This window comes from Pituophis catenifer, unplaced genomic scaffold (assembly GCF_029215685.1).
Source record: "Pituophis catenifer annectens isolate HBS135680 unplaced genomic scaffold, rPitCat1.0.hap2 SCAF_3, whole genome shotgun sequence".
Taxonomy (NCBI): Eukaryota; Metazoa; Chordata; class Lepidosauria; order Squamata; family Colubridae; genus Pituophis; species Pituophis catenifer.
Genome location: NW_027256883.1, coordinates 94,162,501 through 94,176,528, shown reverse-complemented (window position 1 = coordinate 94,176,528; position 14,028 = coordinate 94,162,501). Strand labels below are relative to the sequence as shown.

Below are 14,028 nucleotides of genomic sequence, written 5' to 3'. Positions count from 1 at the left end.
TTCTCTGTATTCTTTTTCTTTAAAAAATTTGCCTAAAAATGAGGGGGTGTCTTATACACGGGGGACTGAGAGGAGATTCGTGGTTGAGAAACTGCCAATACTTTAGCTCTGCAAACTAGCCTCACAAGCTAAACTTCCAATTGCAGAGACAAGCTAACAGGTTTCCTCCAATCGTGTGCCTTATGTACTGGCATCAGCTGATGCTGTGGAGAGCATGTAGCCAGTGCCCAGATCCAATGCCTAGAGCAGTAATGTTGGAAGTTCTGAGCCCATAAAAATGTCAGAAAACAAGAGAATAAATATTGGTACTGGTAAGCAAATGTCTTACTCTGCAAAATAAATGTCTTCTATTTAATGTTTAAAAGATTGATTTCTGAATTTTGGGCAAGAAAAGTGGGGGTATCCTATATATGGGGGTGTCTTATAGATGGAAAAATAAGGTAGATTGTTTCTTTTGCCTTTGTAAGAGATGGATGAACATGGAGGAATTTTGAGGACTTGTGAGAAATTTACTCCTAATAAAAAGGTTTAGCCTTAGCCAAAAAGATTTTTTTACAGACAGTCCTTGGTTAATGACCGCTTCTTTAGCAACAGTTCAAAATTGTAATGGCATGCAAACCTATGATCGTTTAAACTTGCGACAAGTGGTACTTATGATTGGTCCTTGAAGTTCTAGCCACCATAGCAACTTTGTGCTCACTTGATTACGATCTAGGTGCTGGGCAACCAGCCTGGATTTCCAGCCTAGATGTCTAACTATTGCAGTATTCTATGGTCATGTGATCACAATTTGCAACCTTCCCTGCCACCTTCCTACAAGGAAGTTCTAGTCACATGAGGTTTTCATTTAATGACCTGTACAGACATCACTTAATGATTGGGGAGTGCTGGAACTGCCATCACAAATCAACACGTTCATGTAATGTTGGACTTTACAACTGCATCACTTAGCAAAGGAAATTCCAATCCCAGTTAGTGTGATTAAGCAAGGACAAAACAAAATAACAGGGTTAGAAGGGATCTTGGAGATCTTCTAGTCTAACCCCCTGCTCAGGCAGCCATTTCAGACAAATGGTTGTCCAATCTCTTCTTTAAAACTTCCAGTTTGGAGCATTCATAACGTCTGGAGGCAAGTTGTTCCACTGATTAATTGTTCTGTCAGGAAATTTCTCCTTAGTTCTAGATTGCTTCTCTCCTTGATTAGTTTCCATCCATTGCTTCTTGTCCTGCCTTCAGGTACTTTGGAAAATCGGTTGAAACCCACCCACCCCTTCCTTATGGCAGCCCTTTAGATATTGGAACACTGCTATTATATCGCCTCTAATTCTTCTTTTCATTAAACTAGACATACCCAATTCCAGCAACTGTTCTCATATGTTTTAGCCTCCAGTCCCCTAATCGTCTTTGTTGCTCTTCTCTGCACTCTTTCTAGAATCTCAACAATTTTTTTTCATATTGTGGTGATCAAAACTGGATGCAGTATTACATGTGTGGTCTCAGAAAGGCATTATGAAGTGGTATTAACACTTTATGTGATCTTGATTTCATTTTGTTAGATAGGCCCCAATGTTCAAGTCTATCAAAAGCCTTTTGTATCCTAAGCCAATCTTCTGGAGTGTTGGCTACTCCTGCCAACTTGGTGTCAGCTGCAAATTTGATGAGTTCCCCATCCCCTCATCTAAATCATTGATAAAGGTATTGAAGAGTACTAGGCCTATCCTGGGGTATCCCACTGCATTCTTCCTTCCATGTAGATACAGTTCCATTAAGGACTACACATTGAGTGCAGTTGGTCAGCCAGTTATAAATCCATCTGGTGGTGATGCTGTCTAACCCACATTTTTTTATGTTATCAAGTAGTAGGTTGTGGTCTACTTTATCAAATCCCTTACTGAATTCCAAGTAAATTATATCCAGAGCATTTCTCTGGTCCACTAATTTTGTCACTTTGTCAAAAAATACAATAAGATTTGTCTGGCATCATCTCCTTTTGACAAACCCATGTTGGCTTTTGTTTATGACTTTGTTTGGCTCTAGGTATTTGCAGATTCGTTGCTTGATTATCTTTTCCAGAATCATCCCAGGTATTGATGTCAGGCTGATAGGTCTGTAGTTTACTGGTTCTGTTTTTCCTTTTTTGAAGTTAGGAACTACATCAACCCTTTTCCAGTCTTCTGGTAGTTCCCCGGTGCTCTAGGATCTTTGAAAGATATGGTTCAGTATCTATATTGTAATGGAAAGGTAGCTGAAATAGCACAGAATGCTCACTATGCTTACATGGATATAAAAGGGCATTTAAGATGCAGTGGAAATGCACATTGTACTGTACATCTGCTATAGACAAATCTCATAATAAGATTGCTATGGAAATACCACTATTATATGCATGCACAGAGGTAATTTTTTGAGGTATTTTCCACTTGGCTAGAAATGTGCAAATGAGCAAATAAAGATTTAGCCAATGCAACTACACACTTTCAAATGCCCTGTGTGATATTGAGCAAATAAGTGTGTTTATTTTGGGTCTTTTACACATTACGTAATATGTTCCTGCATGTCTGATCAAGACTAAAGATTCTTAATAATGTTTTGAAGACTTTTAAACCATGTCCTGACTGAATAGAGACATGGACCCAAACTTTACCACTCAACTTGGCAAGAAGCATACTGGATTACTTTCTCTCCCTCTCTCCCCCCTCCCCCCACATGCACGTAGACACATTTCTCTTTCGTTGCACCAACAATTATGTATCTTTCTTTACTTCTCTTTCTCTCTCTTTAAGCTCTTCTAGCTTTCTAGAAGTTTCCTTTGCTTTACTCTACAATCATGAATCATTTCATTACAAATTGAAATCAGATTCTGAGCAGAGAGTTTCTGGGGTTCATTCTGGTTGAGATTTTGCTCTAGAACTTGACTCAACTGATGCAGAGAAATCTATTCTATTCCCTACCTGTTTTTTTTTAAAGAGGAACACAACAGATACTTTTGGGGGAAGGAATGACTTTTATATGCGCTGACAATACTATTATATGAGAAATACATCTGTAGCAGAATAACTTGCTTCAAGAAAGCATCTGCTTTAGAGAAAAATCTTTCACACTTCTGCAAAGTAGTCCTACATCAATAATTATCTATTTTTATCTAAAACAAATTACATTTATTTAAAAGACAAAAAAGTTGAGATATATTTTATAAGAAGCGGATGTATCAGTTCTGTATGCATTACTCCTATTCTTGGTAATAGATACTGTATTATACTTATCCTCTCTATTATCATATTTGAAATCTATATCTCCATTGAGACTTCCAATTATAACCAAATACAACTAATGTTGCCTGTATCATCAGCACAAATAGAAATAAAAAACAAAAATTTATATAATAAATTTAATTAAACTCAGTAGGGATACTATATATGTGTTGCAAAAACTGAGATGAGCATTGAATGGCAGCAAATATTAATAATTTTCTATATTACTTTTTTGCCATCTATTGTTATCACATTTTTGCCCAAATATAGTAGCTTAATTTAGAGTGCTATAAGACTTCTTTTGTCACAAAAAATTCAAAATAACTTGCAAAATAGGCTTCAGTATATTTTGAAGCTTATAAAAAATTAAGTGATGAATCAAATAAACAATATCTAGTTTTAGATATTGCTGTCTTCTTATGGACATAATTAAAATAATGTCCATAAGTAGACGGCAATATCTAAAACTATCAAAATAAATTGTTTAAAGCAAATTAGAACAAAATGTTCTCATTTTGAAGTTTGTGCCAAGATTGTATATAAAACTATAATTAAATGGTTTTTTTTTTTTTAAAAAAAAAGCATAATTTACTAATAGTTTCAAAGAATTGGTCTTCAGGAATGTTTTCTGCCTGCATGTTATCACTATTTACCTCTTTGTTTATTGAAGCCATGGTTCAGGAAATTTCATTTCATTTTCATTTTATTTGATTTATATACCGCCCTACTCCCGAAGGACTCAGGGCGGTGAACAGGCACAAGATAAAACACATAGAATACAAAAATTTAAGAGCAGAAGTAAAATTGAATTAAATCAATTTAGCCCAAGACAAATTTAAAACCCCAGGTTAAGAGCAAATTAAAATTTACATTAAAATTTACATTAAAAAGAGAATGGGAGAGGTTAGGCCAGACCAGCCTGGTAAAAAGGACTTGAGAGCAGAGAAACAGGAAAGAAAAAGAACAAAATAATGAGGTTTCTCTGCAATGTTTGCAGTGATACACATAATTTTTATTTTCTTATTTGGGAAACAACCTGGTAACTTTACTTTTGTTATTGCAGACAGTTGTCCTTCCAGACATACCCTTAATAATATGTTAAAATATTTTCTGGTTACTAGGGCAAATGTAGGGCATGTATAGCATTAATATGTGAGAAGACAGTTGTGTATAACATATGGCCCAGAGGACTTGTTAATGTGTGTATTTAATTTAACAACTTTCAGTAGTGCATGATCCCAGTGCTATGTAATTGGATATTATAAATATTTCTTACATTTTGTGTTTTCTGAAAGATTATTCTAGAGTAAATGTTCATCTGTAATCACTCATTATCTGTCATGACATTGTGACCTCTAATAACACTATAATCTTGTCTAAATAAGAATTGTAATATATCAATATTTGGGATATATAAATTTATATATCACACAACTCCCAAAACTCTGGAAGCCTTACAATGCTATATAGTTTCTCTTTGCATACTGTAAAATTATTTATGGTATATAGAAGATTCAGTAACTTCATTCTATGTTTGTTTTAGTGAATCAAAGAGGGTGGAATTGGAAAGAAAAATGCTTGAATACAGCACACCTGATACTTCCATGTAAGCTTTTTAAATCAATATGTAGTTGTATTAGTTTTACTATGTATTATTATGTAATGTATAGTATGGAAATATTGATGCTTAAAATTTATTCAACAATACGATTCATTACATCTGATTGGCATATATAATTATATTTTTATGGATGCATATATATTGAAAATTGGAATGGGGAACATAACTGGAGAGAAGGCACCTAGGGAAAGCAAAACCTAAATCTAGGTCACTACTGATAGAAATAGACCAAATGATGTAGAAAAGTAGTAATATAAATACATGTCAGCCACTATGTTTGAAATTAATTGTATGGAAAAGTGAAGAATATGCAATTCAACAATTCAGAAGAAAGCATGTCTCATGTTATCATATTGGACCTCTAAATCTGGGTGCAATTCAAGGTGCTGGTTGTCTCCTTTAAAGCCCCATATGGCTTGGGACTGGCTTACCTGAAGGACTGTTTATTTCCAAGAGTTTCTGATCCAGATTGGGCATGTTGCAGATCCTGTCAGCCAAAGTGTTGACTGGTAGAAGGCAGCTGTAGCCCCTGCCTTATGGAATATTATCCCCTCAAAGATTAGAATGGCGCCAACCATATTGGCATTGTGCAAAGATTTAAAAACTTGGCTATGTACCTGGGTTATGTACCCAGGGCTCGGAAGATGTTAATGGTTCTGTTTTTTGCTTTACTATTAGTTGATTAATAATCATAGCTGCTGTTTATTTATTTTGTTGATGTTTTTATTGTTTTTATTATTTTAAATTGTTTTAATTACTTCAGAATTTTAGAATTGTAAGCCTCCCAGAGTCATTTGGTTGAGTTGGGCGGCTACAGAAATTGAATGAATGAATGAATACAATAAGCAGAAATAGTATAGCAAATATATTGTGCTGACCACTTGCCTAGAATACTAATAGCCTACTTTCCTGATATTTCTAGAGTCTTTCTTTAAAATAAAGACTACAGTATTGTTAAAACTTTTTAGAAGGTAGGCAGAATCTTAATTTGGGAATCAGATACTTACAGGATTCCAATGGCTATAATCCTGGATAGAAATTTAATTTTCCTTGCCCAAACATAACTTAAACCACTGACATTGGATGTTTCCCTTGATTCCCCATTCTTTTTTAAAGTTATACCTTTCTTCTGGCATGCATATATTTTAATGACTATTTAATAAGTATTTTCTTTGCTGTGATGAACTGCAACCTGCCCTAAGGAAGCATAGCATATGATATGCCCATCTCCAGATATAGAACCAAAAGCTGCAGAATACTGAATGGTTCAGAGCGAGTCTATGCAAATTTTTTGAAAGAGGCTCCTTGAAATGTGTGGAGAAAAGATATAAAACATCTCTTTTTGAATTGTTAAAGCTACCATGTCTTTTTCACAGACTCACAGGTCACTATGCAGAATCACAGAAGCAGTTTCTGAAGCAGCTTTGTGAGCTTGGGAAAAAATGCAGGAATTTAATAGTTTAAAAATGTTTTGCATTGCTCTTAAGTAATCCAAAACACCTTGTGTGAAAGATGTAATAACTACTCTTTTTGATAATAGTAGATGGATGCTAACCAATATGTTCTGTAGAAATTTTGGGTTGAAAGGATCAAAGGAAGAAGGTGTATTTAATTTTTATCATCTCCAAATACTATTTTAGGAGTCTGGCTAGTGCATGTATAATTTGACTACTACAGAGATTATTCATTTAGACCTACCCCTGTTTGCAATGGTGTTTTTTGTTCCTTGAACAAGCAAACAAAAGGGAGGGACAAATGAAATGATCTTGGGCTGCATATACACTTAGATTATAACTGGATTATACTTTGTTGGAGAAATTTTAAATTATTGTCTTGAATGTGCTATTGAAGAAGTAAATTTGTACATTTAAAGTAAAAAGGAATAACACCCCAACATTGATTAGGATTCGTTTTTATAGTTCTGTCTACCATTAACTTTAAATATTCTTTGATAATCCTGTGTATATTTAAAAATGTTTCTCTTTACAAAAATAAGCTGGTACAGTTTATGGTTGATTTTTTGTTTCTCTGTAGAACTAAATTGAAATACACAAATCTAAAAAAATATTTAAATGAAATATGTGAACGGCAGAAGAAATCTCTGCTCCGAAACCAAGATTTATTAAAAGAATTTGATTGCATTGAAGCTCACATTAGGAAGTTTGCTTCAAGATCAGAGTCCCTTCAAAAGCTAAAGGTATGTTGTGTTCTATCTGTAATAAATAACTAACTTTGAAGGAGCCTAACTTGCCTATTCAGGAAATCTTACATGACATAAATTGATAGGTAAGGATAGCAGTAGGCTGCTATTTTCATCTTTTTAAAGCTTTGGAAATGAGATAGGGCTGGAGATCTTAAGGGTCCTGAATATCTATTGCAACCTTATTTATGTACCTGAACTTTAATTGTTAAATATGCAATTTGATTGTGATATCAGTGAAACAGGATCTAAAAGAATATACTGAAAATACTTCTTGGCATTTCATTTTATTTCAAATTCTTGTGATTCTGTGCTACTCCATGTGCAGCATGTGATTTTTAATAGCTATTAAATCATTCTCAAATGCTCATTATGTTTTAGAAGGTCTTATATTGAAGTTACTGCATCATCACCTTTGATGCCTTTTGCCAAATATACACATTTTAATTCATAATTCTTGTGCACTTTGAATCTAAGAAAAGTCTATTATGTACATACTACCTAAAACAAAGAATTTTGTTTCAAAAGGAAGAAGCAATTAACAAAGTTCTAAAACTTTTTGTGTAGTTTTAGATAATTCTTAGTAAAAGAGTGTAATTACATATAGATTGGCTATGGCTACTTATTTAGAAGATATGAAGAACTAATGAAAAACTTGAATTAACTAGTATAATTGATTTTAAATAAAATGGAAGCATTTACATTACTTTAGCTTTGGAACCATTTTATATACTGTATTTATCTGAATGTAAGCTTAGTTATTTTCCAAATAAATTAACTTTAAAATTGGAGAGTTATCTTAAATTTGTGAGAATATGGTAATGGAGGCATGTGAATTTTGTTTCTGGTTAATCATCTCATATTAATAGCATCTTCTTACATTTTAGGGTAAATGTAGTATTCAATATGATTAAAATTAATGTATGTAGAATATTTAAATAAGAATGTTATTCAGAATGCTTTTAAACATGTTAATTTTTTATACTGTATACTACATATTACTACATCAAAACAATCCAATCATATAAAATACTTAATTTAAAGGAAGAAGTAAAACATATGCTTAATTGGTTTCCACTGAAATCAGTGACACATCTGTTTAACTTTGGCTACATCACAACCTGAATGCTTAATGATTATTTATAATCTCTCCATATACTAGGCAGAGTATGAAAAAGAAATTAAAAATAGGCTGTTAGTTGAGAAAAAAGATATGTTAAAACACGAAATGAGAGATGCTACTGAACATCAGGTATGTAAAAATTCTTAAGACACGTAAGACAATTTTTCTTATTTAATTTTTTCTTTCTTTTTAGTTTGTATTCCTTATTTTTCCTTGTTTTTTATTTCCAATTATTTTAATGGGGAAATTCAGGCATGTTTATATTCCTTTTTGAATCAGTGGAATAGAAGGTACTGATTGATTGTAGACACTATCTTAATTGAGAAGGTTTTTGCATTTTTTTTTAAAAAAAATGGTTGTAAAGCTTGTGTTGCTGTTCTCACATGCCATTTAAACAATATGATTTTAGGTAAGAAGCAAAAGCATTGTGAAATTAATAAACAGGAATTGAAACCCTCACTTCTTAGTATTATTCATCTAGCATTCTTAAGTTCTAGACTCAAAATAGTGTGGCAAAGTCTTGTAAATTTTAATTGAAATATGTTGAATTTATAATTTCATACATTTTGACCTTTATTTTCCCTCTAAAAAGCAAAGATTGCATACCTAAACCACGGACAAAGCCGACAAGTAATACTCAGATATATTCTGCTATATATCTGTGGTAATGCAGCCTTCTAATCCCCCCTCCTATCTCCATATAAATGATATAGTTCAAGACCAGAACTGTTTTTCTTCCCTAAAAGCAGGAAAGCTCTTTTAGATGAAATGACTAAAAACATCTTGTAATAACTTGGAGCATGCTGGCAAGAGTAGTCACTTGTGACTATATGTGAAACCCCCTCAGCTAGTCGATATTGTAATAAGCCAAAATGGGTAGCATCACTCCATTATTCAGAAAAGCCAACAGCATGCTTGTCCCTTAGGCTACAACATTCATTAAGGAAAGCTTACTGGGCTGAAAGCTGGAAACAGATGATAACAGGATATGATTTTCATATTTAATGCATTCCTTGGAAGAGTATGTGTGCTGCAGATTGATAGAAGAATCAACTGCTACTTTACTGAAAGACTTTCTAGTTTGCCCTATAGCTACCGATGGAATCATTCAGCCAAGAAATTAACTTTTCCTCCTTTTACCTGCTTTATGTATCAGCTAAGCAGGCTGTCTTGCTGCCAGTAAATGTTATTATGCATTTAACTGTTTGGTATTTAAGACTCTTATCAGGAAAGAAACAGAGGCAACACTATTTCATGTGTGTGTATGTGTGTGTGAGGGGGAGATGTGTTTAATAGTGGCAGGAAGGTTTTCTTCATTGCATTAGCAGTTGTTAATCTGAGGTTATAGATTTCTTTTTTCCTGGTTGTAGATTAAAAAGGTGTTGAAACCTTGAATTTAGACAATTCTTCCTTATATACAGAGCAAAGAGCTTCACCAACCTTGACCTAGATAAGTAGACTTGTATAATATAAACATTCATTTTGTTCATATATTTATGAAACAATATGGATAGAATTCCAAAATACTAATTTTCCCTTTGTCAATTTTTATATAATGACACCTAAAATATTTATCTGAATGGTTTTTATTTTAAATATTTTACATTAGATATCGAAAAGCCATAGAGTACTTTACGATTATTATAGTATTATACTGCAAATTGTTTGTGATCTTTCACTGTTCATTTTAAATTTATTAATCCTCTATAGGAGGGTGATAGCTTTTACAAATGCTGGCTAGGATTCAAACGACAGCATATAGAAACAAAAACACTTCTGTAAGCATAGGTAGATAGAATTTGATCATTCTTCCTCTGCAGCTTGTATTCTAGACACTAGGCAGAGCTGTTTACATATTAGGACTCTGCAAGATCATTTAGTAAATTCAGCATAGCCCTATCATGTGTGTTGAAGTGACTTTTCATTTTTAAATGCAATCAGAACTCAAAGTTAATAGAATGCAAGATCATGCAGAAAACTACACATGTATATCAAAACTAAACAAATCAACCAAGCTAGTGCTGATGTGTTTTCATTTTAAATCCACCTGAAGCTCAACATAAGCAAGACACTAAAGTTGAAGTTAACAAGATTATCCAAGGATCAGAAAGGTCTATTGGCTGTATACAGGTAGCTCTCAACTTAAACTAGTCACTTAGTGACCGTTGAAGTTACGATAGGAAAACCCCCCCCCCAGGTACTTACAATACAGTTCCAAAGTTCTGCTGGCTCCTCCCCCCTTCCCCCATTGTTATGTGACCACAGGCACTTGGCAACCATAGGCATTTCAGGCACTTGGCAACCAGCCTGTTTTTACAGCCGTTTACAGCATCCTGTGATCATGTGACTGCAATTTCTGACATTTTTGCTGACAACAGCGATTAGTTTCACTTTTCGGCCAAAAAAAAAAAAAAGCCCCGCAGTGAACAATGGGTTTGCTAAACAATTGTGGTATTTGCTTAACAACTGTGGCAAAAAGAAATTGGTTGGTCATGACTGATTGACATGACTTATGACTTTAACAGGCAGGCTCCATTAAGGTCATATGTCAAAAATTACCTGTATGGATTTCTAGAACACTTGTCTAATGCATTTGGTTGATTGGATATGATCAAGCAGTGCCAACATTAGATAGAGTTCCAATGTACGATGGCCTCCTGGGGGATGAGGTGCTGGAGTAACATTCGTATAGCCATATGAAAGCTGACAATGGTCATGGTGCCAAAGGGGTAATTTTTATGTTGGTTTCCATCCTGCCAAGACCATCCTATTCATTTGCTGTTTGGAGGCAACGCAGCTATCAATGGATGATAACTACTATATAGACATTGTTTCCATTGTTTGTGATCTTGAAGCTATATAATTTAGCCACCCTGATAGCAACTTCTCAGTGCAATGCATCATAGTTATATTCTCCTCATGTAAGTAACTGAAGTTCTTCATTCTTGTGTGTAACTACTGCACCAGTTCAAAGTGAAAAGAGGTAAAAGGCATGAACTCATCTTCAAGTAAGCTATGTGTCTGGAATGCAGTGCATGCTTATTGGGGTCCTGTTGCTAACAGTAATTCCAACGTCTTCCATGCAGACTTGCTCGCTGAAGATATAACAATTTTGCAGTGGAAGAAAGTATCCATAAGAGGTGCCGGAATTGAGCAATGCTACTTTTCCTGGTTATGTAAAGTCAATTACCTGTGCAATAGCATGTCTTTAAAGTTTTGTGTTTGCATACTAGTATTGCTTCACTCACTAAAGCAGTATTTTGTTCTGCTTAAGGTACCTTACTACTAGTCAGCTGGAGAGTTTGCATACTGCAGCAATGTTAAGGACACTTGAGTGATGGTTCTACCTCTCTTGATCAATAAGCCCTTGCCTTCTTGCTCTGTCCCTCTCAGTTGTCCCTCTGCCTTTCTAGATCATGAGGCTGGGAAGAGGATTAAGCCAAAAAAGTGAAGTTTGATTTAAAATGAAAGCAGTCTAATAATGTATGTGCATGTATACATGTGCAACCCAGCAAGTATTGTTGTGCTATCGACCTGGTACACATATCTCATTGGAAGGATTAATTTTCTCTAATTAAAGCAAACTTTTTTTTCATATTGAAGGAGAGGGGAAAAGGTGTTTTAACTTTAAAGGGTGAGTCCTGGATTCCTATACCAGAGAAGATTTCAGACTAAGGATCTCTAACACTTAATTCTATCATTTGTTGAACTGAAAACCCAGGGAGGGAAAGGGCAGTCTTTTTTGTTTCTCTAACTAGTGAAGCCTTATGCTGCCTTAAAACTAAGCAAAGTTACCATTGCAAAAATATTGCTATGGGGAGGTGCTTAAAGCATTCTGTGAATCTCAGCAGATTAGTCAGTGTGAATTGGTTAGTTACTATATTCTGGTCCTCCCTCTGTAGTATTAAAGCCAAATCCCAAACTGGCCTTCTAACATTATTTCCCCACCCCAGCATGTTGGCATTCCTTATCACTTCTAATTTAACTAGCCACTGCTGTTATTCGGGCGTGAGAAAGAAAGATAACTAAACCCCAAAATAACAGAACAATCACAGAACTTGCAAATTGAAATAATAATTTTCAAAATAACCAGGTTTTGTTGTAAGTATGAGTCAAAACTACTGAACTTGAAACTTTTTTTGCTTGGAATAATGTGTACATCTCTAGTGTAAATTTCTTCCAGGTAGTGCTTTGTCAGACAATAAATGTGTGCTGACCTACTGTTAGCTATGTTGCTAACCCCTTCAGAGCACATATGAAACTTAATACATGTTGCATTGCTGTATACTGCTTGTGTTCAGTGGCGTGGACAGCCCTTACTTCATCGCCCTTGCCATCTTTTTTTTTAAAAAATGTTTTATTGTATTTTTTTGGTGAGCCACCCAGAGTCATTGAGAATCTGATGGCATAGAAGTTTAATGCATTATTATTAATCATTTTTTAAAAGGTGTATTTTTTAAATAATTCCTATCTACTATAATAATAATAATAATAAAAAAATAGAAAATATTTTCTTGATTTCCAACTGTTTTTCAGATGATTCCAGAAGCAAGGCAGTCAGGAATAAATGCTAGGACAGCCATGTCAAGAGGACTATATCATACAGCAACTATCTTTATGGGCCGCCAAATGTCAGCTGTCTCAAGCGTTGAAGATTTCAGTGCACTGCAGAAGTCTAAACTCACAAAGGGCTTTTCAATTTCTGACCCACATTCCTATAGACAACCATCACAGAGCTGCTATATGACAGACAGCTGTGTAGTTCAAACTAATAGTGATCTACAGTACTCAAATAAGTCTGACAAAATAGATGGGAAGACATCTCTGCTGAAAGGTGAAGAAATGCCAGTCACATCCAGTGTATCGTATGAGAATGAAAGAACTTCTTTAACAGGGGAAAGTATAGCAAATAATGACAGCAATAATTTTGTGGAAAACAATGTCCACCCTGAACCTAAATCTCTGCTACACAGAAAATTAAGTTCTGAGAACAGATCCACCAGTTTGAAAAGTTACAGTTCCTGCAAATCATTGATCGGTGAACATTCTTTACAATATGAACAAGGAATTAAAGAGCCAATCTCGTTGAGCGGTGATCCCGGCATACTTGTTTCTGCCAATGAGTGCTCAGAAGGAAAATCCCCAGGTATAAAAATGATATACCTTCAGAGCTTATAAAGAAAAGGAAGAAAGCTATCTTTCAGCTGTATTTTTGATGATCTTGTCCCATAACTCTAGGATCTACTTTTTGAAAAGCAAACGATAATAGGAATGCAGTTAGGAACTACTGTACTGTTTACATTATGTTTGGTTTATTTGTGACCTTGCTTTATTTGGAATTGTTTTCTGAGAACTCAGTCACAGAGGTGTTTCTCTTGTTTTCTTTATTATTTAAAGGAGTATATAAAGGTGTAACAGAGCATAATCAAAGACCTTTCAAAATACAGTATTTGTTTGGCACATACAGTAAATCAGTCTTGTTTATGACAAGATTTAAAGTTAAGTTTTTGTTAAATTTTTTAAAAGTAAGCATTTCTTGTCTCATAAAATCTTAGTGAAACAGCTATAGTTCTGCTGATTGAAGAATTGCAATTTCATTTTTAGGTTCTTTCTAGGAGAATTCAGAATGGATATAATTTAAAATGGAGGGTAGAAATTAATCTCATTAAGCTGCAAGAAAATATTCTGTTTCTTTTACAATGTTATTCTCTTGATATTCTTTCCAAGTATTGTGGGAATTTCTACATAGAATTTTAAAAGGTGGTATTGTTTTCTAAAATATTCCTCCATAGGATATTGTGAGATAGTTTGTCCTAAATTTATCATGGTGGGT

At 34.3% G+C, this 14,028-nt stretch overlaps 1 protein-coding gene across 3 annotated transcripts in view; it reads left to right on the top strand.

The window, feature by feature from the left end:
- The window catches only part of KIZ (kizuna centrosomal protein), an 81,762-nt gene that overhangs the window by 14,841 nt on the left and 52,893 nt on the right, over positions 1 to 14,028 (top strand). For 2 of the 3 annotated variants that reach the window (XR_011600151.1, XM_070939134.1), the window contains exons 2-5: positions 4,795 to 4,857; positions 6,907 to 7,069; positions 8,235 to 8,324; positions 12,732 to 13,341. Coding sequence is in view for 2 of the 3 variants with exons in the window: in XM_070939134.1 (XP_070795235.1) it covers positions 4,795 to 4,857; positions 6,907 to 7,069; positions 8,235 to 8,324; positions 12,732 to 13,341 (926 nt within the window). In the remaining variant the exon portion in view is untranslated. The remainder of the gene's footprint in view (positions 1 to 4,794; positions 4,858 to 6,906; positions 7,070 to 8,234; positions 8,325 to 12,731; positions 13,342 to 14,028) is intronic. The other variant, XM_070939135.1, reaches the window with a different exon arrangement.